Genomic DNA, 25,530 nt, shown 5'->3' on the forward strand with positions numbered 1-25,530 from the left:
ACCTATACCTATATCAGTCATAGCCAAGAACATCAAGAACAGTTACCCAGAAAATGCCAAAACAAGAACAAACACACTCAACCCAGATTCGACCATCTAGCAAATCCCTAAACACCAACCCTCTGCCAAACACCATAACCCACCCCCAAATCTCACTTCACACCCTCAGAGCACACCAGAGAAGAGCAGATAGCACCCCAAAAACATAAACAACAAAACCCAGAAACCAACAGATCCAATGAAACAGGGAACAGAATCAAGATACCAACCTTTATGACGAAAACTCCGGTGTGATGGTGAACAATAGTCTTCGGTGAGGAAAATCTTCGTTTTTCCGGGAACGATAGCTCCACGAAATCCCAGCAGCCTCTTTCTTAAGTCTCGGACGAGCAAAGCGTGAAGACGACGAGTAGAGTTTGAAGCCTTAGCAAAGTGTCAAATCTCGCTGAGTTCCCCCCCCCCTTTTATGTCAACATCAACGAATTCTAAACCGTCCACTGAAAAAACGACATCGCGCAACAGCCATACACGTGTCCCACGTCTCCACTTACTCTCCGGATTAACCGAGGCGTCGCCTCGGTTACGAAATCCATAATTACTCGCATTAATTACTCCATAATTACGGCCAGGCTTAGGAGACACGCCTCCAGACGCTAACCCTCTAGGAGTTGGCCACGTGTCGACCACCATCAGACGAAGCGTCTAATGGAAGTAACCACTTGGGAAGAAATCACCAACCGTCGGAAGTCTCCGCTGAGCCAAACCCCGCCAGCGGAACTTCTCCCTTGTCATCCTGCAAGCGGGGCGTCTTCCGCTACACACCTTTAGCGGAACCCCCTTTTCATTTTGCAAGCAGCGTACTTTGTTCAGCGCAATACCGCTCAATAAAATACCGCCAAGCACGTCTACTGGATGCTGTTTCCTGCTTCAACCAACGGGGGGATATCCGCCAGCGGCTGATCCCGAGGCCACGCCTCACTCTGACAACGACCGCCACGCGGCGTTACGGTCAGACAGTCCCTACGGGACACGGGGACTTGTCAACAGTCTACGACGGCCCTGATCAGGCACGTTGACCCCCGCCACTTGGGTACTAAAGATTGGGCTCGCTACCCAACACCCTATGCTCCGTGCAGCTCCCCCTCAACAAACAATTTGCCGACCATCCGGAGGTCTATCTTAGCCGGGGAGTGAGGGACTCCCTAAGGGGCCTAGCAGGGGCCCACCCGAAAGGGTATAAAGCGTTTGCTCAGTAAATCCATGGTTGACAACGCACTGACGCAAATTATGTTGTTGCAAGTCTAGCGGAAGATAACGCTTCAAACCGCCGAACAACTCCCCAACCAAGATTGCCCTCCTTGACTGGGGACTTGGGGGACTTGTACATACATGTACATTTACAAGCATAATTAGCTATAATGAGTTACGCTCATGGTACCGCCAGAGGTACTGATTCCCGCCAAAGGAATAGCCTACGGATACACAGCCAGGCGAGCTACAGCCTGAGCCTCGGATCGCTCCCAGATCGCCGCCGACGCGCCGCCACGCGCCGGGCCAAGATAGCATCAGAAGCTCCTGAAGCTGGGGACTGAAGCACATCAGTCCCACATCGAAAACAAGGAGAAGATCAGCCTCCTCCTCACCTATAAAAGGTTCTCTCCTCTCTCCTCATTAATTACGCATTTACTACTCATTTATTGTTATGTTGTCTATATGCATTGACTGACTTAGGCATCGGAGAAGTGAAGACCGCCCAACGCGGTCTCCCTCTGACGCCCTGTCTTTCGTCTGACAGCTAGCGAAGATCACCAAGTCCACAGAGTAGCGGTCCGCCCACCGGACCCGCGTTAAACGAAGGTTTGGCTACCGCCAGACTTTGAGCATTAACACCATCAAAACTAGTCTCCGACTAGACATTTCTCTCTTCTCTCCCTCATCTCTCAATCTCCCCAAACCCACTCTCTGTACTCTCCAGAGGCATCACCCCACCACCCAAACCATCAAAACCATATTTCCCTTCACCTTCACCACCCAAATCATCAAAACCAAAATTCAATTCGCCTTCACCAGTAAAACCAGATTTCTCGTCTTCCTCCAAGAAGCAACGCGCTATACATGTACTTGGTGGCAAGTCAACTCAGCCACTGGCCATGTCCACAAAAGTCCAGAACCCAGATTTCATAACTGAGCAAACCTGCACAAAAAAATTATAAGCCCATAACCAAAGATCGAAACTTTAGCCAAAATGAAAGAAACCCAGAAGAGAAAGATCAAAGCTTTAGAAATGGGTTACCTTGAAAAATTGATTGAGGGAGTTTTTGGGATTTTTGAGGCCGGTATCCCGTCAGTGGGAGGTCAATTGGGGCTGCTCGAATCTGAGAGTGGCGGAGAGGAAGACAAGTATAAATCTGAGACCTTCATCTTCATCATCTTCGTCTTTGTTTTCTTGTGCTTTACAACCATGGCTGCCTACACCACCACCCCAGACAACAAAATCCTGCTCACCGAATAGGGCTTGGCCCATGCCCAGCTCGCCAGAACCCACCTCATCCACGTCGTCTCCACTGAAGACAAACTCGAACTTGAAGTTTAGGAATGGATTGTATGAGTCGGAATCGTCGCTGCGGCCGCGTGCTGAGATGCTTTCGAGGTCGTCGCTGGAGGTCAGAGCGCCATCGCGCATGTCGGCAGAGGGAGGGAAGGGAGGCGCGTGGTTCTTAGATGCGAACTTGCGCTTGTGGATGGAGGAGGTAGCGGAGGCGGAGGCCAAGTGGGATGGCGACAGGGACTGTGAGCTCCGCGAACGATTGGAGACGGCGAGGTGAGAAGAAGAAGAAGAAGAAGAAGAAGAAGAAGAAGAAGAAGAAGAAGAAGAAGAAGAAGAAGAGGAAGAGAGACGAGGAAAATAATATGGGGTAATAAGGGTAATTTCGACATTTCATCTAAACTGAGGCTGAAAAACAGTGGGGCCCCATGTCGGGGCCAACTCAACAAGTGACTTCATGATTGGAGAGAAATTTGAGATTTGGACGCGGGTGATGAAAATTAGAAGTGCATGGACCATCATGATTAAAAAAAAAAATTAGAGACCAAACTGATGTTTGCCCCAAAATTGGAGGGGGCAAACTGAATTTTGTCCTTTATTAAACTACAGACCTGAAATTGTTAAACTTTTCTGAATGTATGAAAACTAGTGGGTGTTTTAGCAAGAAAGTCCATGTTAGTACCTGACTCCTATTACCCTTTCACACATCACATCTCCATGACTCCATCACCATGGCAACCTCAATCCATATCCCTTATGTAGTTGACCCCGGATATTTACACAATAGGATCAATGGTTCTTCTGAGAAGGTCCTAGCCAAGGCACACCAGACTTGACCAAAAAGCAACAAGCCAGGCACACTAGTTACATTAATAATATGGAAATGCATCAAACTCTAATTTTATTCTTAATTTTCTTCCCAACTCTCTGAACCAAAAAGAAAGTTCTATAAAAAAAAAAAAATACCAATTTGATTGAACAAGTAATGTGAATCAACTAAAGACAACCTCGGTGGGTTGTTATAGGGCTAAAAGAATCCAAGGGGACATAAAATATATTACTAGATGAACTTGATTCGGCAAGATAGACTAGATACATATCAATCTTTAGCAGAAGAAGCAAGAGTTGTGTCTATAAGAGGATTTTGTGTGACTTGTGAAGACTGAAAACACATTAACATATAAACTCAGAAAGGAGACCCATCATCATGGGAATGGGATCATCCGGGCATTACTGTCTTTCTGTGCATTATTTTACATTGTTGTTATTCAATGTTGCCTGCTTATTTCATATATGCGCAGACACAGAAAGCTTTACCCTAGACAAGTTTTGCTCTTCTAGAGATACTTTTGCTTATCCAAAAGTTGCATCTTGGGGACAAGGAGAACGGAGCAGTAATTGCTGTTTTTGGGATGGTGTTGAGTGTGATGAGGACTCTGGCTATGTTATTGGCCTCGATCTCAGAAGTAGTTGTCTCTATGGTTCCTTCAACTCGAGCAGTAGCATTTTCAAACTTGTTCACTTGCAAGGGCTTGACCTATCAGGTAATCACTTCAATAGTCGTGAAATTCCATCAAGATTACGCCATGACCTTACCAATCTAACATATGTCAACCTTTCAACGTCCTTAGTTGCTGGCCAAATTCCATCAGCAGAAATCTCAAGCCTATCCAAGCTGACCTCTCTAACAACCATAAATATTTGCTAAAAAAAAAAATTTGTTGGAACTGGACAAGTCCTACCTGAGAAGCCTAGTTCAGAAACCAACATAAAACTTCTTCATCATAGCGGTGTTCAGATACTCTGCTCTTCCTGATATCTTGACAAATGCTTCATCTCTCGTATATCTCAGACTTCTAGAATGTGGATTGTTCGGGAAATTTCCGGTAAGCGTTTTCCACCTACCAAACTTCGGGGAATTATAACAAATGGACCCGATAGAAAGCAAACAAAACTTATATTCTTTAACAAAAAGAAAACACCTACTTATATGAATCGCATAGATCATTGACCTGACTATGAGAATGCTTTGGGATATTTAATTTAGAAAATGGAAAATGTATATACAAAAGAACAAACAACCATACTAGCAGAAACTAGAGCAAGACACCATACACAATTGATCAAGAGCTCCATGCCAAAGACACTACATTAATAACAAGTAAAAGTGATTTAGAACCTAATTACATTCCCACTCGGTCATATGAGGTGAGGCCCATCATCATATGAAAAAACGACCTTTGTCATTGAAAATTTCCTGAAGACTTTGGTTTCTAGTTTAACATCCCAGCTCATGAAAGAAGCTCTGTTCTTTGTCTATAAAGGGAGTTTAAGTTTTCTGTTATGTGAAACCCACAAACCTACTTACATACACTTCCACATATACTAAGAAAACATAATTTTTCATGGGAATGGGAATGGGATCATCCTGGTGCGACTACTTTTCTGTGCGTTATTTTATGCTTTTGTTGCTCATTAATGTTGCATGCTGTTTTTCTTTTGTACAGACGCAGAAACTTTGCCACGATGATGAGCGCTCTGCCTTGTTGCAATTCAAAGCTAGTTTCACTATAGACAAGTCTGTTTCCCAAGATCCCTTTGCTTATCCGAAAGTTGCATCCTGGGGTAGGCTAGAAGGAGATCCTCAAAGGAGTAACTGTTGTTCATGGGATGGTGTTGAATGCAACGACGTATCTGGCCATGTTATTGGCCTTGACCTTGCCAGCAGCTATCTTCATGGTTCCATCAACTCCAATAGCAGTCTTTTTCAACTTGTTCAGTTGCAGAGGCTTGACCTCTCTGACAATAACTTCAGCTTCTCTCAAATACCATCCAGATTAGGCAATGATCTTACTAGTCTAACATATCTCAACCTTTCAATGTCTTCATTTTCTGGCCACATTCCATCAGAAATTTCATATCTATCCAAGCTGTCTGCCCTTGATCTGACTTCTGATTATATGTTGGCTCTTGAAAAGGCCAACTTCAGAAGTCTAATTCAAAATTTAACAGACATAAAACAGCTTCATCTTAGTAAGGTCTCTATACTCTCCACAGTGCCTAATACACTGGTGAATATGTCTTCTCTCACATCTCTCCGTCTTCAAGCATGTAACTTGGAGGGGGAATTCCCAGTAGGCATTTTCCACCTACCAAACTTGCAAGTACTTGATTTGGCCTATAACGATAATCTTACCGGTTATTTTCCTGATTACCTTAACAGGAGCAGTCCCTTGAAGATATTGAATTTGCAGTCAACCAATTTCTCTGGTCATCTGCCTGCTTCAATCGGAGACCTTCATGCCTTAAATTTGTTGAACATATCATCTTGTCACTTTTATCCCCATGTTCCATCTTCACTTTCCAACCTTACCCAGCTCAATTTCCTAGATCTTTCTTCCTTTTATGACTATAGTTATCAACCTGACCTTCCAACAATCCATACTTTTGGTGGCCAAGTTTCAGATTCCTGGTCTTGGGTTGGAAAGCTGACCAATCTCAACCACTTGGTCCTTGTGGATACCAACTTAAGGGGAGATTTGCCATGTTCTTTGGCAAATCTGACTCAACTTTTGGAATTAGACTTGAGCCAGAATCACATAACAGGTGAAATCCCATGTTGTTTGGCTCATCTGACACAACTTTTCAAATTAGACTTGGGCCACAATCAAATAACTGGTCAAATCCCATCTTGCCTTATGCTTTTGACCCAATTAACTTTGTTAGATGTACGATTCAACAATCTCCAAGGAGCAATTCCCAGGTCACTGTTACAGCTTAAAAGTCTTGAATATATTTTCCTCAACTCAAATAACTTGAGTGGATATGTTCAATTCGATGAGTTTTCTAAGCTCAAAAGGTTGAGGGGACTTCGTTTGTCGCTCAACAAGTTATCTGTGCAGATCAAAACTGGATTTACTGCTATTCTTCCGAAGCTTAATTTACTAGAATTGGGTTCATGCAACTTGACAGAGTTTCCGGAATTTTTGAAATTCAGTAGTGAACTGATGCATCTAGATCTATCTGACAACAATCTTCATGGCCAAATACCAAAATGGATGTGGAATTCAACTAGTGAAACGTTGAGATACCTCAACCTCTCTCACAACCACTTAACTGGATTTGAAGAAAATTCGATCATGATTCCATGGCATCGGTTAAGCTCTTTACAGCTAGACTCTAACATGTTACGAGGATCACTGCCAATTCCAGGGCCGTCAATGGCAGTCTATTCTGTTTCAAACAATGAATATGAAGGAGAAATTCCAGCAACATTCTGTAATGCGGGGACGCTAACTATTCTTGATTTGTCTAACAACAACCTGAATGGCAAGATTCCTCAATGTTTTGAGAATTTCGGAGCTCTTCAGATATTGAAACTGCGGAACAATTCTTTTCACGGAGATATTCCTCAAATATGTTCAAACAGATGTACGGAGTTGGCAGCGATTGACTTGAGTTATAATCAGCTACAAGGGAAGCTACCAAGATCAATTGCTAATTGTCCTCAGTTGATGTTTCTTAATTTGGGAAATAATCAGATCAGTGATACCTTCCCTTCTTGGTTAGGAGTGCTTCAACAGTTAAAAATTCTCATTTTGCGGTCCAATATATTTCATGGCATAATTGGAAAGCCTGCAAGTAGCCATGAGTTCCCTAAGCTGTCCATCATTGATTTATCTAGCAATGATTTTTCAGGTCTGTTGCCCTCCAACTACTTAGAGAACTGGAATGCCATGAAATTTGTTGATGAAAACGAGCAAATATACGTCCAATCCGCTGTCATCTTCGGGATGTATCCAGACACGTTCCACTATGATTACCCGATTACAGTTTTTAGCAAAGGTATTCAATTGAAGTATTTCAAGACCCCTTATCTTCTGAGACTCATAGACCTCTCAAGTAACAACTTTGAAGGAGAGATTCCAGGTATCATTGGGAATCTAAGAGGGCTTCATTTGCTCAATCTTTGCAACAACACTCTCACTGGTCCCATCCCCTCATCTTTGGGGAACTTGACTGCTCTTGAATCATTGGATCTCTCCCTAAATCAGCTCTCAGGAAAGATCCCCAGTGATCTAGCACAACTGACATTCCTTGCATACTTCAATGTATCCCACAATCGTCTCTATGGTTCAATCCCACAAGGTCGACAGTTTGATACATTCCAAGAGGATATGTACCGAGGAAACTCAGGTTTGTGTGGAAAACCTTTGTCAAAGAAATGTGAGGATTCTGAGAGCGCAACACCACAAACAAACTTTCAACGAGACGAAGACTCTGGTTTTCAAATTGAGCTAGATTGGTTTATGGTGCTGCCAGGAGTTGTTACTGGTCTAATAGTTGGAGTGGTTGGGGAAAACTTTTGGACAGCCAAGAAGCATGACTGGTTTATAGAGGCATTCAGCAGGAGGAGTGAGCCGAGAAGCACAAGGCGGAGGAGGCGACTCAGAACTTAGTTCTCATTTAATCCATGTATGTAAGGGCCCAGTTCATGAACATTAGCTTCATGTTCCTCGTGTTTAGAGCAGTATTGGGCTTATGTAGTTCTGATGCGTTATGTCATGTGTTTTGGTATATTTGTTTGTTAGCTTTGTATATTTTGAGCAGACTAACATGGTGTGGGACTGTAATAACTATATATTAACCTTCACAATGTCTGGAGTACTTCTTGTTCTATATATATCCAATCAAAAACCTAGAGACATGAGTTGCCTAGCTTCTATCTCAACCTAGACATAAACCAGATAGAACAAGAGGTCTTTCAGTTAACATTGCTTTTAATACTTGCACTGCTCCGTCAAACTCCCTATAGTTGCAGGCTTATTGCTTCTCTTTCATTAGAACTGAGCACGACTGAAAATTGAACAAATGTGAATTTATTCACGCTTTCCTACTGTATTGCACCATATAGAATAAGAACTGGGTTGGTTCTGTTTGGTTTGAAAGCATCAAGTAACAAGTAGAAAAATTTGAAGACTGTGGCACAGAATGAGCTCTGACTCTGCTTCACCGCATAGATAAAGTTGATTTGATTAATTTTGATGGATTTTGAAACGGTTTGAAGTATTGAGGCACTGATTAAATCATTAAATCATTAGCTTGGGAGTTCACAACTTGAGTTCATAAATCATTTTCTTTTTTTCTATGTATCATAAATTAAGCTCATAGTTGGGCCTCTGATTACTGTTTGTCTGCCATTTTCTCTGTTTTGTTTGGACTGATGGTTTCATTTTGGGCCTTTTCTTTCTATTTAATCTTCTCCAAATTAATCTTCTACAAAAGTACAAATCTAGTGGACAAATCTTTGGTTTTTTTTTTTTTTTTCGACAAAGAAATCTTTGGTTAAATTCATTCACTTTGTTCAATTCAAATTTGTTCACCACTTAAATATTGGTGGTATCACCGCTCAATAAACAGATGTCATGTGTATAATAACTTAACTATGGTTGGTAATAAATAATTTTTAATTTTTAATTTCTATTATTACTCTCTCTCTCTCTCTCTCTCTCCACCTTCATAGGTTCGTCGTTCTGCTTCATACCCCATCATCATCGCAACAACTTCGAAACTCTTCTTCATCTTCCTCTCTAGGTAAATTAACAGGAATCTCATTACCAAATAATGCTTGACCCTCCATTTCCCACAATAGCTCAGCAATTCGATCTAAAACTTAAAAGCTGTGACTTTTACCAAAATCCAATCAATCTGAATCTCTGTAATTCAGCAGCTGAATCCCGAAAATATAAAAATCCAATCAATTTGAATCTCTGTAATTCAGGAGCTGAATCCCGAAAATATAAAGAAAAATAAATTTCAATCAGGATCTTTCTAGGCCTAACTACAAATAATCATACAAGAAAGACCCATCAATGAATCGATCCAGAACTGCAACTGTAGCATCAGATCCTCCTGAAAGTACCACAAACGCTCATATCAGATACCGATACTTCAGCTACTAATACCAAATCAAAAACCCAGAAAAAGCCATCAATGAATTAATCCAAAAATCTGTGCTTTACCTTATAAACATCCCCAAAATAAAAAATTGCAAGCTATTCCAAATATATAAAAAATTATAAAAAAATAAAAAAAAATCAATCAAAAAAGAGAAAATGAATACTAATTTTTAATTGTTCTTTTGATTAAGGATAGTTATTTATATACATGCAGAAACAGTTGCAGGTAGAGAAGGGAAATGTGAAGCTTCCATTACCTTATTCGAAGAGCGGAATCAGATTCTTTTTGGGTTATGAAGTCTGAGATATTGTGTTGCAAGGATGAAATTGTAGACTTCACTTCGGGCGGTGGTTGAAGTGTTTCAGTGCGGAGAGAGCGAGAGGGGTTGTGGTGTTCTTGGACGTTTAAATTGGAGGAAAGAGACGGTTGCAGACTTTTCTAATGATAGAAATTAAAAATTATTAATTATTTATTACTAACCATAATTAAGTTATTATACACATGTCATGTGTTTATTGAGGGGTGATACCACCACCAATATTTAAGTGGTGAGCAAATTTGAATCCCACTTTGTTTGGAAATTATTCTATGCACCGACGGTGCAAGTGACCCAACCCTTATAAAATAATCTCAACCCTTGATATTTATTATCAACTTTATTTTTAATAAACAAAAAGTGTATTTAATGCAATCTAACCATTCATTTATGTTGGTGCAAGTGCACGGCGGTGCTCTGAATAAAGTGTTGAAGCAAAAAACCAAGAATTGCATCGTAAACACAATCAGAAGTATAAGGCAGACAAATTAATATTGCAACTGTTGGCATTAAGCCATTATTCCCATTAACAAAAACCTTGACGCATAACTATTAACTAGTACAAAAGTTATATCCTGGTTAACTTTTTTTTTTTTTTTTTTTTGAAAAGAAAATCCATGAATCATCTTTTTTTATTAAATGCTTTAGTACAATTTAATGTATTGAGGATGGAATAGTAAAATATAAATTTAAAAATCTTTATTAATTAAGTAAATTCTTGACAGAATGGTTAAATTTTTGAAGTGTCTATAATACCCACAGAATGGTTAAAAAAAATTCTATACGAGGAGTGTGATGGTAATTTTCAAAATAAAAGGCAAAACAAAAACAATTTCTTGGCAGAGATGAAAAGAAAAAAAAAATTACAAGAAAAGAAGAAAAAAAACGGCCGCCGTCGCCCACGATCTCCAGACTTGAGGAGAACCGCCAGGCCACGAACTCACTGGAGGCAGAGACTTAGGACGACTTGGGAATTCAAATGTAAACATCAACACTCATCTGTCTTCCAATTCCCAGTTCACACGAAAATAGAGAACAAATAAAGAAAGAAGAGCAGCGCAGAATCAAACCCAAAAGGAGGAGAAAATTCTTATAAAATCGGCTTAGGTCGGACTTGATAATTGTCATTGGGTAAGTTTCAAATTTCGTTTTCCATTGAATTTCAGATTCAGTTGGTTTTTGCGTTTCTTTGGTGTGTGAATTTTTCAGTGGTATGCTAAGAAGTCCGGTGTGATCCTTTGGTCTTTTATTTTATATCAAACCGTTCAATGCATTGATTTTATCCTTGGATGATTGATTTTATATCAAAGTGTTGAATTGTTCAGAATTTTAGTTATTTCGGTTTCATTCGCTTTCAAATGAATTAATTGTTTTATGGAACATTTGCACTCCGTGTTGTTAATCTTTGGGTTTAGTTTTTCTCAAGTAGTGCTTCAGTTTCTGTTATCTAATGTCCAGTGCTATACATGTCAGTATGTGTTATGTAATCAGCCAATAGAAATTCGTCAGTTTTACTCCAACAAAATGGTCTTTATTGTTTCTTTCCTGTCATACTAATGGTCTAATGTAAGATGGTTATATGTGGTTTAGGAACTCATTGCTTTATTATTATTTTTTTGAAAGGACTCATTGTTTTATTATATCAACAGATATTGGTGTTTTGGCTTAATTAATAAAGATTTACTGAGTAAATTGCTTCAAGTCGAGATGGGGCCTGCCAAGTAATAGAAACTAAATGATATGATTCAAATGTGCAATATAAATCCCGCATATGGTTCAATAAGGTTTTGCTATGACACTTTGTAGGTACATATGTTCTTCCAATTTATCACTTTTGCTCGATTTTCATTGAACGATTGATTGTTTTTCTCCTTGGCTCAGTTCGCTGAGACAAGGATTCTTGATAAATAATAGTACTGTGAAAGGATAAGGGATAGAAAGGCTGGCGCAAGCATTGAAGGTCTCAAATTTCTTTAGCTGTGATCAGCAGATGCAGATCATATCATATTTCATCCGTTCCTCAGTTTTGCATATGTCAGTATACATTATTTTTCCTTATAACTGTGATTGAAGACAACATTGTGATTCATCTGCATCTCTACTCATCGCCTTTTTAATTGCTGATCTCTTCTTATTTTTGCCTCTAGATTTTTTTCTTCTTTTGGTCAAAGCTGTAGATTTTTGAGAATTATAAATTCGTGACTTGATGAGCAATTTTTTGTCATTCCAGTTGTAGCACCTTCCTTTGATGCAGATATGAATAATTTTAACAGGAGCAAAACAATGCTCCGTTCAAAGGTATTAAGTTAAACCAGTTCTTTCCATCTCTCTACAGTTTTACTTCATTCCATTTCATTCTATTTGTAGGTAAATACAGTTGCTCATTTTCCATATTAATTGTTCTCTGATCTCTCTCTCTCTCTCTTTTTTTTCTTTTTTTTTTCCTTTTTAGTGTGGAGTCTCAAGTAATGATAATTGAAGAATCATGAAGATACTTTCAAGTTTTCAACAACGTGTGGACTGAATTCTTTACTTCAAAAGGTAAGTCTATTCTCAACATTCTTCCCATTATTATCAAGAGCGTAGAGAGGAACACTAACATTTTGTTTTGTGGTTTTCTTACTTCACAGTACTAACAAGTTCCTTTATTCCCCAGGTCCCTCCTTCAAAAAAAGAAGGCCGCTCCCTCTTCTTTAGATTAAGGATCAGACTGTTGCCATCTAATATTTTGATTTCATGGATTTAGCACCTCTAATTTTGAACGATGGCCAGTTTGAAGGATGGGCCTGAATTTCATTTAGGCATGCAATTTGATCTGCCGCATAATCTTAATTTGATGTATAGGACGAATTCTCAGCACAGTTTTTATTCTTTCCTCTCTTAGTTGCGTCTTTTATTTGGCTTCCCTTGCAATGATTTTACTTTGTATTGGCCTTTTTTGCTCTAGGAAGTTGCAGATAGTTTTTATTTCTTCTTAGGACTGTGGTATTGGTTTTTGATAGTTTTTTCTTCTTCTTAGAACTGTGGTATTGGTTTTCAATAGTTTTTGTTTCTTCATTATGTTCTTTACTATCTCCTCTGTCTTAGAGGATATAATCTACGAAATCACTTCTCTGTCAATCCATTGTTGATAAAGTGAGTGAATTGTTAGTCATCTTATAATTTTCTTAATATGTGTGTTCCAATTTTTATTTTCAAATACTGCGTTCTATAGTGCTACAGGTTCAGGAAGAAGCACTGGCTCTTTTCTCTAAGTTGCATCGAGTGGATTAGGTCCTAACGATGTTAGCGAGTGTTGTGTTCTTAGTAGGATAAACAAAGTTGATTATGATGAAGGCAAGAGAAACATGGAACAGGATCAAGCATGTTAAACGAGCTGCTGAAAATTGGGCTGCTATAGACTGCTTTAGAAATATGATTAGATCAAAAGTTGGGCATGAAATGATGAAAGTGTGACATTAGTTATTATTCTATCTGCGATTGTAGGCACAAATAATTTGGAGGTGGGGAAACAGATTCATGGTGCTTTGGAGTTTGGAGGTTAAGGGTTTCAGCTTATAATAACGGTGATTATGATTAGGATTAGATGAGTGAACAACCAAAACATTATGCCATCACATATTTTCCTTTCACTTTTGAGGTCATATTCTATCCACCTTCAATTAAGCTTCAATTGAATTATTGTTTGCTCTTAGATTGTGCACGTAAATTTATTTGGTTGCTATTGGGCCTCATGTTTGTGCTTACATATTTCTATATTGAAGGTAATCTCTCAGACCAATAGTTTTTCTACTGCAGTCCTTCGTGATAGTATGTCGCATGTTCTTCTGTTCTTACTAATACAATTTGTGGTTTTTTTATTTTATTTTTTATTTATGTGTTTCACAATTTTAGCTGCATATGACGTGTTTGTTGAAATGACCAAAATCTTTTGTTTTGTTTTAGAAAGAAAACGAGAGAACCAAAGTTTTGATATTAAGTTGTTGCATATTTGAGGGTTAATGCATATTTTATGATCTAACCTTTGTAATTTTTATTGTAATTCTCTTGGTTTAGATTCTCCATGTAAAGCTCATTGAAGACCTTTTGTAAGATGAGAGCTTGAAGAGTAAAAATATATATTAAATCCTAGGTTGGTGCTGGGGAAGTTTTATTTATCGGTAGAGGGACAGTGCTTCTAACTTGGATAAAATGTGTAACTGTCTGCATCACATGTGTACATTTTGATATCTTTTTTGGAAGAAAATTTCAAGTTGACAGTTGAATATGTAGATCACATGGAGTTTGCAATAAGACTTTTTGAGTGGGTATGTTTCTTCAGAAGTGATTTCAGGATTTTGTTTTTGTGTTTAGGGAATTGTTGCAAATGAATACTTTTATGCTAAGCTGCAATTGGGATTTAATTTTTCATTTAGTACAGTTATTGTTATGCTTTCCATATACTGCCATGGGATTCTGAGTTCTATGCTAAGATTTGGCTCCAATTGGGATTTAATTTTTCGTTTGGTAAGATAATTGTTATGCTTTCCATGAACTAATAAACAAGTATCAACTATCAAGTATTGCATGTCAAAACGGAGGCTCAAAATGGAAGCTATAAAGCCAATTTAAAAGTGATACTGCAGCCCTTCAATTGCTTCTACCATAGCCACAAAAATTTATGCATTATGGACGATAGAAAATAAAACTACTTGAAACATATTCAATAAGAACAGAAGTTGAGGAATAATAAAAGATTTTTAGCCAAAATTTTATAACAAAAAAAAAAACATTCAACATCTTGCACACGCAAAGATGTCAGATTGGTACTTAGATAAAATCTTGATAGATTGAATTATAATGGGTCGGGATCTTGCATATTTGAACTATATCTCTTCCAATATTATTACGCAAGCGTGAGCGCATATGCAGAAGGGCCGCGATCAAAGAAAAAGTTTGTGTAATTCTAATTATTTTTCCACCTTTTTGGATTACAACCTGTAACTTTGTGTAATTCTTTCTATTTGTAGGAATGGTACGAGATCGTTGCCCTCAACAAAAGAAAAAGTTTTAAAGAGACGAGGGCTTTAGGAGGCGTGTTTCAGTATTTTCATGTGGTTGGTGCATGGGAAAATCAGTCAAAATGAACATTATTATCTCAGTGAGCTTATTTTGAAAGAGTGGAATAAAAAGAAGCATGCACACTTGCACAGTATGAACTCTTAAGCTCTGCTTCTTTTCCTTTAAATATGTTTTTTATTTTGTGGTACTTAACCAAGTCCAATAATAAGTAGACTTAAAGGCGGGAAGGCCTTTCCTCCTTCTGGCTTCCCACCATTAAAATTATATAAATTTGTATATACCAGCGCATATTTTTGTACAAAGTTTTATGTCTTTTACTAATGGATTGCTAAAGACATATACAATATTTTATAATATCTGTATGGGGTAAGAGTTAGGTAATATGCAACACAGAAATTATATTGCACTCATGAGTAACATTTCAAATATGCGTATCAAGAGAGGAAGGACAATACGCACGCGCGAGCGCGGCTCTTCCACACGCGCATCGCGCGTGTAGGAAGGCTAGTATATATAATGTAGATACCATATGGCAATGTCCAGGAATAGTGACACGGATAGTATGACCTAGCTGTGCTAGGGTTTCTGAGCCGTCGTCCCTAGTGGATGCAACTCTTATACCTCTTCCTACCCATGGATAAATCTACAGGTCTTGGCCTGTTATTCTTCTTTTTACTTCCTCTCGTTAGGGTTGGTGATTCGTTTTGCCCGTTGTTGGTGTGGACGAGATTTGTTGAAGGTTCTGCTATGGTGGACGGACTGACGTCAGGCGACTTCTGGCATCGGCGTGAGGCAGACCCCGGTGGTGGTAAACATTGCGGTGGCAGTGTTCTTCAGGGAATGCCGCATCTCAGGTTTTGAAAGATTAGGAACGAGATCCTCGATTGCCAGGTTGTGTTTTGGCTTGATTGTGGCGGAGATGCAATTGAGGCAGCGGTGGTGTCGGGCTCGTCTTGCCTGCGGTGGAGTTGGGTGGTGCACCAGACGCATCGGGTCTAGGACCGGAGCAAGAGGATCCGGATTTGGGATCCGAGCGGGCCGTGGGATTGGGCTTCAATCTATTCTCGATGTTGGGTTCGATTTCTAGCCCACTATAATTGTTGGGCTTGGGTTCCAGCCCACTCTGTTCATTGGGCTGTTCTTCAATTTTTGGAATGGTTTGGGGCCTCTGCTTGTTACTGGTATTGGATTTGGGGCCTCTGCTTATTACTGGTATTGGATTTGGGGCCCAGGTTTATGGTATCTATTCGTGAAAGATCGTTTGCCAACATGGTCATGTTTTGACAACATTGACCGGCTTCGTTCTTTAGGTGGGAGAGTGCCCTCATTCTGGGACCAAATTGACTATTGTCAATTTGTGCGTTGGAATGGCATAGGTAGTCAAGCCACCTACTATACACTGCTGCAATCCGTAGTGTAAAATCAATGTTGCGTTTAGACGTTGCTGCAGCACTTTTATTATTTCTTTGTAATTCTGATGCAATTTTTGCATCTTTTCCTTTCACATTGTTTATTTTTTTTATTGATGCTTTTTGGCATCGTATCGGTGTATTATTTCAATTTCAATAAGAGTAGTGCTACGTATCACAAATTTTTTTTACCAAATATGAATACAAAATGATGTGGCATCAGCCACATCAACACTCTTGTTTTCAAATATTAGTGACATGGATTTCTGAAAAATATTATAAAATACAATTATTTTTATTTTTAATATATTTTAGAAAACCCTAATTCACCGATGCCTATGAGTTTCTTCTAAAACCTTATTGTAGGTATCTGACGAAGTTTGACATCTTCTCCACCATCTTCTACAAATCTTAAAGCTTCATGAAACAACCTATAACAGATGTTTGATTGTTTTAATCAAAATAAAATTCATGGTGATTCAATTATGTCATTGTTCACCCTATCTCGGCCTTTTGAGAACTATGATCTTGCAAATCCAATTGATGGAAGCATTTGTTTTGGCTGTTGATTAATTCTCAAAAAGTTCTTCTATTTGGAACCCATCTTTTTGCCTGATATAATCTCACTGATCACTATAATCGTAGTATCAAAACCAATTTCTCTTCAAAAGAAAAAAGTATCAAAATCAATTACAAATTGTTGTTGCAGCAACAAATGAATTGACATATGAAACTTATCATGATTTCACAGCAGCAATTGAATGATTCGTTCTGAAACAAATTTAATGATTTATCTTGAATTTATTTTCTATTCATCACTTTAGTCTATTTTATTACAAAAGATAAAATAAATAAAAAATCCACTAAGCAAAAACTCCATGTAATCAATGACATGTCATATGCCACATCATTTGGTAATGAGTTTTGGTATAATTTTTTGGGATCTCAAGCATTTTCCTTTCAATAAAGGACTGACCTCATTAAGTAATTTCTTAGCAGTCAAGCTCATGCGTTTCTCTCTGACTCTCTCACGGGCGCTCGTGGCTACCCAACCCTAGCGGCGGCGTTGTACCTACGATCGGATGGATAAGCTAGGCTTGCCCTCTTCTCTGGTCATCCCTTGAGTGGCGGTGCTCGGTTGCCCCGTGACTCTTTTTCCTTTGCTTCTGGTTTTCTAGTGGCGAAGACTGAATTTGTTGGTGGATCTTCTGCCTGCATTGCTGGAGACTTTACTCTTGTCTTGCTGCTCTGTGGTGGCGGTGGTGGTAGGCTCAATACTGATGGCAGAAGGTTGATATCCGGATCGGCTATCAATGCGTGTGTTGGTGGATTCGACATTGAAGGCTGGGACTTGGATCGGTGTGTTTTGCAGCAGGTTTTGGAGGTTGGCCGGGCTACCATGATCAGGACTTGCGGTGGCGGTCATGTTGCTGGTTGTCCTTACGGACATCTGGCTGGCATCGGCGATGGAGGCAAGGTCGGTGGTGGCGGTTCTGAAGGGGCTGTAGACGTGATGCATGCTAGGTTTCTCACGGGATGGAGAGTTTGGACTTTGGGCTGCTGCCTGTGGCTTTGGGCTTCTTTGGTCTCGGGATTTTTATTTTTTATTTTAGGTTTGGGCCTGTATTCTTTTTCACGAAAGGATGTTAGGTCTGTTTTCTTTTTCTGAGGGGGAAAGATCGACAAGATCCTAGTAGCCTCTTGTTAATTTTATTTGTTTCTTGGGGTTACTTAGTTTCTTGTTTTTGCGCTTAACCAAAAAAGGTGGGTGTGCTAGGGGTGTGCTGCGTAGTATGCTTGTGTGAGGGGTGTGCTGGTATAGTGTGCTCTATGTAATGGCTTTTTCTGACAGCCCTAACGGGCAAGTCATTATTGTACTGCTTGCTAAATTGCATAATGGATGACTTTTTCAACTCAAAAAAAAAAAAAAAAGGACTGACCTCATTTTACTCAAAAAAATGTCTAGAAATAGTGTCACATCAAGGATATCCGATAAAATTGAGAAAATATCTGCAAACAGTTATTCACTAATTAAGATGCCAATAAGTTATTATGCCAGTATCTATCTATTGCTAATGTCCAAGAAATAGTTATCCATACCAGAGTTTGTGCCAGCTGTATGAATCCAAACTCTTCTGAGGCTATTCTCTTTCCTTCTGTCTCAACACAAGCAGTAGTCAGTGAATAAACTCTGCTAATTTTTACATGCCTAACCAAGTCAAATTTTGCTGCAATTACTTTGCAACATGAACTAGGAAATTTCCGCCCAGTAAGTACCTATTAAAAAGTTGAATGAAACACACCCTCAACCCCATACCTCTAGAACAATGCCATACAGAAAACCAACAAGCATTTGAAGCTAAACTTCCCAAGCAATGAGACCTTAGATTCCATACTGGTTCACTTCTAGATAAGAGAGCAGTTAGCCTACTATGTGTCTATGTCATCTATTGCATTGATTCAGAACCCTTGCTGTAAATTCATTGTTTCTTTTCCAAGTCTTTTTCTGTTCACCATTTCCCTCCTGGTTCTTTGTTTGGATCACATTGTTTCCAACTTCTTATCTCTATGTGTTTGGGCAGGCAGACTCTGAATCTATACATCCTTAACCTTGTGATCAAATAGATTCTTATTTAATCTCCTTGAGTTGTCATTTTAAAAACAAAGTAAATATTAAACTACTTGAATGGATTCTTCTATACATATTGATCCTAAATTTCATGCATTATCCAAGTACAGATGTGAAAATCTCAAAAGGGTTCTGACAATAATGTTCATTCATCCATGTAAAATCCAATCAGACTGTATCGAACAATAATATACAAGTTGACCTATTAATGTGGCACATACTTTACAAACAACATGGTACCAAATCACAAGTCTTCACGGAAGTAAGTAAAATAAATTGTGAAATTTTCATGTGCTTCACAAGGTTTGATCTGCTTGTAGTTTTGCAATTATCAAATTCTTTTCACTGCAAAGAATAGGGAACAGTGTTCTCTATCTCAAATATGTCCAACAAACAAGTCCAACACAATACAAAACAACACTCACCTCTAAAAATATTGAAGGGGTCACTGTGGGGTAAGATTCATTTTCTGTACACAATCTAATGTCAATCTCAAAGGCTCAAATCCAAGACCTGTATTTTTATTGATATTATTTTGGTTATATGCTTTTTGTCTAAAAGGGATTGGGGGGTTTCCTTTCTGGGCCAAATTCCAACCCCATGAGACAAACAAATAGCTACTCCTTGACTACTCATCAGCTTATAAAGTCTTTTATTGCTGTGGCTGGTATCCAATGTCACATTATTTTCTGCAGAGGAAGGTTGGAACACAACCTCCTATGATATGACTTCTCTCTGTCCATTGGGAAGAAAGAAGAAGGAGAAGAAGTTCCTAGTCTGAATCTGATACAACATGTAAAAAGTTTCCTTTAGCTTTTCAATTCAACCCAGAAGCAAATTATTATAGTGGCAGTGGAAGGTACATACAGAAACATAGCTTCAAACTATAAAGACAATCATTGAACTTCAAAGAGTAATAATTTGTGTTAAAGTTTATACTATTTTAACATCAATTGTGATCGAGTTAGATCTTCAAATTTAGACATTTTTAATATTGTATTTGCAACTATGTAGAACCCTAATGTCATACAATCACTCGTACAATATCTACACATGAAATAACAAAATTTATCGTCAAGTTTTAGTTGTATCATCATGCCACAAATTGTCACTCAATTAATATAATTTTACAATATCAATTCCATCAAACCCCAAATCCCAACCTACGCATACTGAGACAAGCAAGACTAAGTTAGTTCCATCAAGTTGTGTTCGAATTCTCAGTACCCTAAAGGGTCCGTTGTTCTAAGATTTAGAGGCTAGGACGTGAAATTGAATGAGACACACACATGACCGGATGACCCTAACTAAAGGGTCCTTTAGCCCTTAGAGAAGTCACACTCCCCACAGCTACAGAACCCTAGCATCAACAGAGTCCATGGTCCTACACCTTAATACAAACACACGTCCACAGCTAGCAATTATATAGACTTTGCAGACCCTCCCCAAACTATATAGATGTTCTTCCAAAGTTATTTCCCAACGGCCCCAAACCAAAGTCTTGAAGTATTCCCAGCTGCACACACAATCACAAATATAAAAAAACAACAAGAACAACAAACAACAAATCTGCTCAACCCCAAAAACATTATTTAAAATCAGTGAAAAGAGAAAAAAGCACAGCATTCAGCATCGATTCCAGTTATTGGCCTTGGACCTTTTCCTTTGGCCACTTCCTCCTCTCCCCTCGATACCCTCTACAACTACATTTTTCTTCTCTTTTGAATGTAACTTTCTCACTAACCAAACCCCATAACTTAGAACAATCTACGCAGCCTCAGTTTGTCGTCCTACTTACACTTACTACGAATTTGTATGTTAGAAATAATAAAATTAATATAGTGTAGAATGACAAACTAAAAATATGATTAACACAGCAGTATTCGAAATTCTAATCATTCTCGACATCTATTATTTGGTGAAAAAATCTAACGAGTCTAGCACTACTGTAACCAGATATCCAAAGGAACTTTGTTTCTCTCTCATGTCATGCAAGTCAAAACCCCTAAACCCCTAAACGGCTAAACCACACTTTATGACTACATGCACAACCCTATATAATATACACACGCTCCATTACACTCACTCTTCAGTCCTCACCATTTTCAAGTACTGTTTCACTCCTCTCTCTCAGACCTAAACACACAAACACCAACACTGCAAAGTCTCGAGTATCCCATCTAGCCATGCAGCAAAACTCACCGGAAGAGAACGAGAGACTCCACCAGTTCTGCATCAACGACCACATTGACATCGTCGTAGAGGTCCTCAAACGCCTCGACGGGCCCTCCCTCGGCGTCTCCGCTTGCGTCTGCCGCCTCTGGTGCTCCGTGGCCCGCAACGACTCGCTCTGGGAACACCTCTGCTTCCGCCACGTGTCGTCCCCGCCGCCCTCCTCCGTTCGGCCCGTCGTGGTGGCCCTGGGAGGCTACAAGCGTCTCTACATGGTGTGCGTGCGGCCAGTGCTGAGTCGACTCAGCGACTCGGCCCTGGTCAGAAGGGTGTGGACTAGGGACGAGGTGCAGCTCTCGCTCTCGTTGTTCTGTGTTGACTACTACGAGAGGAGACTCGGCGGCGGCGATGCGTCGGCTTCGTCGCTCATGTTCCTCTGCAACCCGGTGAACGTCTGATTGGTTTGACTTTTTCTGTAGTTTAATGGTAATAGTATTTACTTAGTATACATATCAATTTATTTATTTAAGAAAAAAATAATTAGTTTTTTTTTTTTTTTAATTTTTATAGGTTTATGGGTATCCCTTAAATAATTGTCATTTTGGGTGGGGAGAAAAGGAGAGATGGTGGTGCTTTTCATGTCTAGTATTATTAAATTTATTGTAATTTTCTTTTGAGGAAATTGTAAGAAAAATATGTTTATTTGTTCATTTTTAATTACCTTGTGGAACTTAGAATCTTAAGTAAAGCAGGCATGGACAGTGAAGATTAGGTGGGTAGTGACAAAAGTTTAGTGGATTCTCTTTTCCTTTTGTTTCTATATACCCCCAAGAAATTCCCACTGAAGCTCAAGGTTCTTAAACATTTTTTCCCCAAAAAAATCAATAATTGACATTTGTTTGTCATATTCAGCAAACATATATGATTAGCAGTTAGTTTACATATTTTTCTTTTCACTATCTTGTGTTGAATCTAGGCCAAGAAACATTGATCGATTAGTTGTTTGTGAGCGAAATTAGTGATACTTTCTCGTTTTAATTGATTAGAATTAAATTGTAGTCGAAATTTGTAGTGAAAGTAAGATCTAGTAGGGGTATACAAGTTGAAAAACAAAACCCAGATAGGCAAATAGTGGAAAATGCTCAAAGGGCTTGGCTTAGAGTCTTAGAGAGACAAGACCTCACGAGAGAGCATTAGGCCGTTTATTAATGCCAGTGTATGGAGGAGTGTATCGGCCAAACAAAGAAGCAATTCTCTCTTGGGCATTTGGTTGTCGGTTATGAAAGTGAGATATGGGCCACTAAAATGTTTGATTGGGACTGGACAATTAAGCCAGCCTGATCTACTAGAACTGGGTGGTCCAACCAGTAGCTCATGATAATTGAATCATTATGCATCTTTAAGAATTTACAGCGCTTCACTGGCTTCACAGTCCCTAGTTCCGACCACCCCATCTGGGTCAAGACATCTTCTAGCTTTTTACAGTGAAATCTGCAACCTTTGTATGTGGACGATTCTCAACCATTGATTGACGTGAGACTAACGATTAAGATGTGAGACCAACGATTAAGTTTTTATTAGTCAACTCATGACCGATCACCTAATTATGTAACCGACTCATAATTTCATACAAAAGTGTTCGTTGAATTGATTTTCAGATATTATTGCAGTACACTAAATTTATCAGAAATTACCTAAAATGCATCTGAATCAAAGTCATGAACAAAAGAGGTATTTTGATAGTATTTTGAGAATCAAAACACCAAGACGGTAAGCGGCCATTTTAGATGTCATTTAAGGGAGCTCCCCTAGTTAGCTAGGAAACATAACAGGTATTAAATATGGTTAATGCGGAACTTTAAAGAAAGCTATTTCACCAATTAGCATTCCGTAAAGTTAATAAAACATTTCTCTTCAATAAAACGTTTGTAAAAGTCTCAAGTTCGAATTCATTGTCCCCACGTAATCAAGAAAATAAAACTTTTTTTTTTATATTCTTGTTCTTTTCATGGATGAAGGAATAAGATTGTAACGTGCATTATCTGTACCAAAAGATGAAGATTTGAATCTTAATAGCAGACAAAAATTTCTGGGCCAAAAGAAGAATATCTCAATTGGAAAAAGCAAAAGAGCAGCAGACAAATTATGGTGTAGACCTATCACCTATCCCATATTATCCAAAGGAAATATGTGTAATAGTAATACTATTGTGGAAGTACAATCAGTCCTCCAGAATTCAATAAACACTCAGTCCTATTCTCTATGATGAGCCTGACTTTCTTGGTGGATATCCATTCATGTTTTGGTACTTCATTTTTCCATTAGCTCAACTTAATTAGTTCAGCAGATTAAATGAAGTTCGTGATTTAGTACTAATGTGAGGCTAAAACCCAATTTGGTGGTGGGATTCAAAATCTCAACAAGGTTGCCTTAGCAAGGCAGACCAGGAAAAGAGGAAGTAGAGGCAGTCACATTTGGAAGTATTCCAAATCACACCAAACATGTGAAGGGGTAGAGTTTTGAGTTATGGAGGAGAAGGCCGGTTACAGGCTTATAGGTAATTTGAAGTAATTACATAAGACAAGAAGTAGTGATGGCAAAGAGAAAATTAGGGAACTACCTACCATAAATAAAGAATGACTAATGATGCATGTAATTTTAAGTGACAACACATGATAAATGAAACTCTAGCAGAAAAATCTGATTAGGTACTTTTTTTGAAAATGATAAGGCGGATCTCTCGAGATAACGCTCTCCAGATAATAGGGTAACATACTATATGTCATTTTAAGAGAAAACAATAATTTTTTTTAAATGATAAAGCAGATCTTTCGAGATAATGCTCTCCAGAATAGTGTAGCAGATGATATGTCATTTTAAGAAAACTAATAAATTTTTTCAAAATAATAAGGCGGGTCTCTCAAGATAATGTTGTCCATATTATATGTCTTTTTAAGAAAAATAATAATAATAGGTTTCTCTCTTGCTAAAGATCACATCTCTTAGCAAGAGGTCTACATGAGGCTGTGAAAAATAATAGGATCATCAAAAATATCAAAACCTAGATTTAAGTACTTGACTAGTGGGATTGTCACAAAATTCATCTCTTGCGAGACATACTTAATAGCACACGAGCAGTTAATTTAAAATACATAACTACATGCAACAGTTTTTTTCGTTGGATGAAACAAATTATAAGATAAATTGTTAACCACAACCTTATTTAGAAGGAAAAGATTTGACTCCAAAAGAGCGAGTAAATCCAACTATTTTTCTACAGTACTAATCTCCTAATTAGACATAGCTCAGTACACATGTTGTTAATTATATGTACAAAGCTACTTTTTTGAATCAATCGATAAATGATTGTCATTATAAATCTCAGGTCATAATGGCGATTACATACCCCTCCGTTACCATTGACAGATAGACAAGAGGTTGTGGGGGTACCACATGGTACATAGGGACTAGACCATTCATTATACAACCAGTGCTCACTTATGAAAGCAAGCCTATTACTACGAAAACCTAGAACGTAGTAATAGACCGAGTAAAACTATACTCATTAGTGCCCGAAAGAAAACCTAACAAGCATAGTCCCTAGAAAAGGGTTATTGAAAGCAACACTACTAACAAGCATGGTCCCTAGAAAAGGGTTATTGAAAGCAACACTACTAACAATCTATAGACCTAGGTCCAAACACTTGGCCCAAATGACAAAGTGAAGGCCCAGGCCAATAAACAGCAGCCCTAAAGGACATCCTACCAAGGCCCAATAGCGAAGCCCAACCCATCTTCTCTCCACAGCCCCAAGCCTTCAAGCTCCACGCACGTCTGTAGATTGCCGCCGTGACCCCGCCTCGCCGCCACCGCTTCCGAGCTCGCGCCCAACCCAGAAGAGAGGGACGAACCGCATCACAGATTGAAACTCAACCCCAACCTGGTATAGGTCGCACACTCACCGCTGTCTGGAGTGAAACCCAGCTGCTGTCGTCCGGATCGAAACCCAGCCGCCTCCGTCAGGAACAAACGAAACCCAGCCCAGCCACATGTTGTTAATTATATGTACAAAGCTACTTGTAACTGACTTTTCGTTAGATATAGAAATTATAAGAAAAACCGTCGACTACGTACAAAACAATAAAGGTTGAATTCAAAATAGAGAATAGGTCCAAGTCTTTTCATTATCGTACTGTACGGATCTCCAAATTAAACATCCTAAATAGAACAAGTGCAGTTAATTATAAGTACTGAGCTACTAGTAACGGTTTCTTCCATTATATGAAAGACAATCTAATTGAAAACGACAAACCTTAAACTTAAAAAAAAAAAAAAAACTAAAAAAGCAAGCAAATCCAAACCTTCTCGTTAGTATATGTATCTCCCAATTTATCAGGGACTTCAGTCAAAAACAATCTCCTAATTTATCGGACTTCAG

At 38.8% G+C, this 25,530-nt stretch overlaps 2 protein-coding genes and 1 long non-coding RNA gene across 3 annotated transcripts; all 3 read left to right on the forward strand.

Moving 5' to 3' along the window:
• The first annotated feature begins 2,681 nt into the window (after nt 1–2,681).
• On the forward strand, nt 2,682–8,004 carry LOC133732153 (receptor-like protein 7). Its single transcript, XM_062159640.1, has 4 exons — nt 2,682–2,790; nt 3,847–4,089; nt 4,334–4,431; nt 5,053–8,004. The coding sequence occupies exons 1-4, from the start codon at nt 2,682–2,684 to the stop codon at nt 8,002–8,004; spliced, it is 3,402 nt and encodes a 1,133-aa protein (XP_062015624.1).
• Nucleotides 8,005–10,655: 2,651 nt separating this feature from the next.
• On the forward strand, nt 10,656–12,704 carry LOC133743694 (uncharacterized). Its single transcript, XR_009863177.1, has 4 exons — nt 10,656–10,952; nt 12,052–12,119; nt 12,274–12,362; nt 12,478–12,704. It is a non-coding gene; the product is annotated as an uncharacterized LOC133743694 (long non-coding RNA).
• A 7,888-nt stretch (nt 12,705–20,592) lies between these two features.
• On the forward strand, nt 20,593–21,927 carry LOC133743697 (F-box protein SNE). The gene has a single exon (XM_062171727.1). It carries the CDS (start codon nt 21,107–21,109, stop codon nt 21,548–21,550), a length of 444 nt encoding a protein of 147 aa, XP_062027711.1. The 5' UTR covers nt 20,593–21,106; the 3' UTR covers nt 21,551–21,927.
• Nucleotides 21,928–25,530: the final 3,603 nt, after the last annotated feature.

Source organism: Rosa rugosa, chromosome 1 (assembly GCF_958449725.1).
Source record: "Rosa rugosa chromosome 1, drRosRugo1.1, whole genome shotgun sequence".
Lineage (NCBI taxonomy): Eukaryota > Viridiplantae > Streptophyta > Magnoliopsida > Rosales > Rosaceae > Rosa > Rosa rugosa.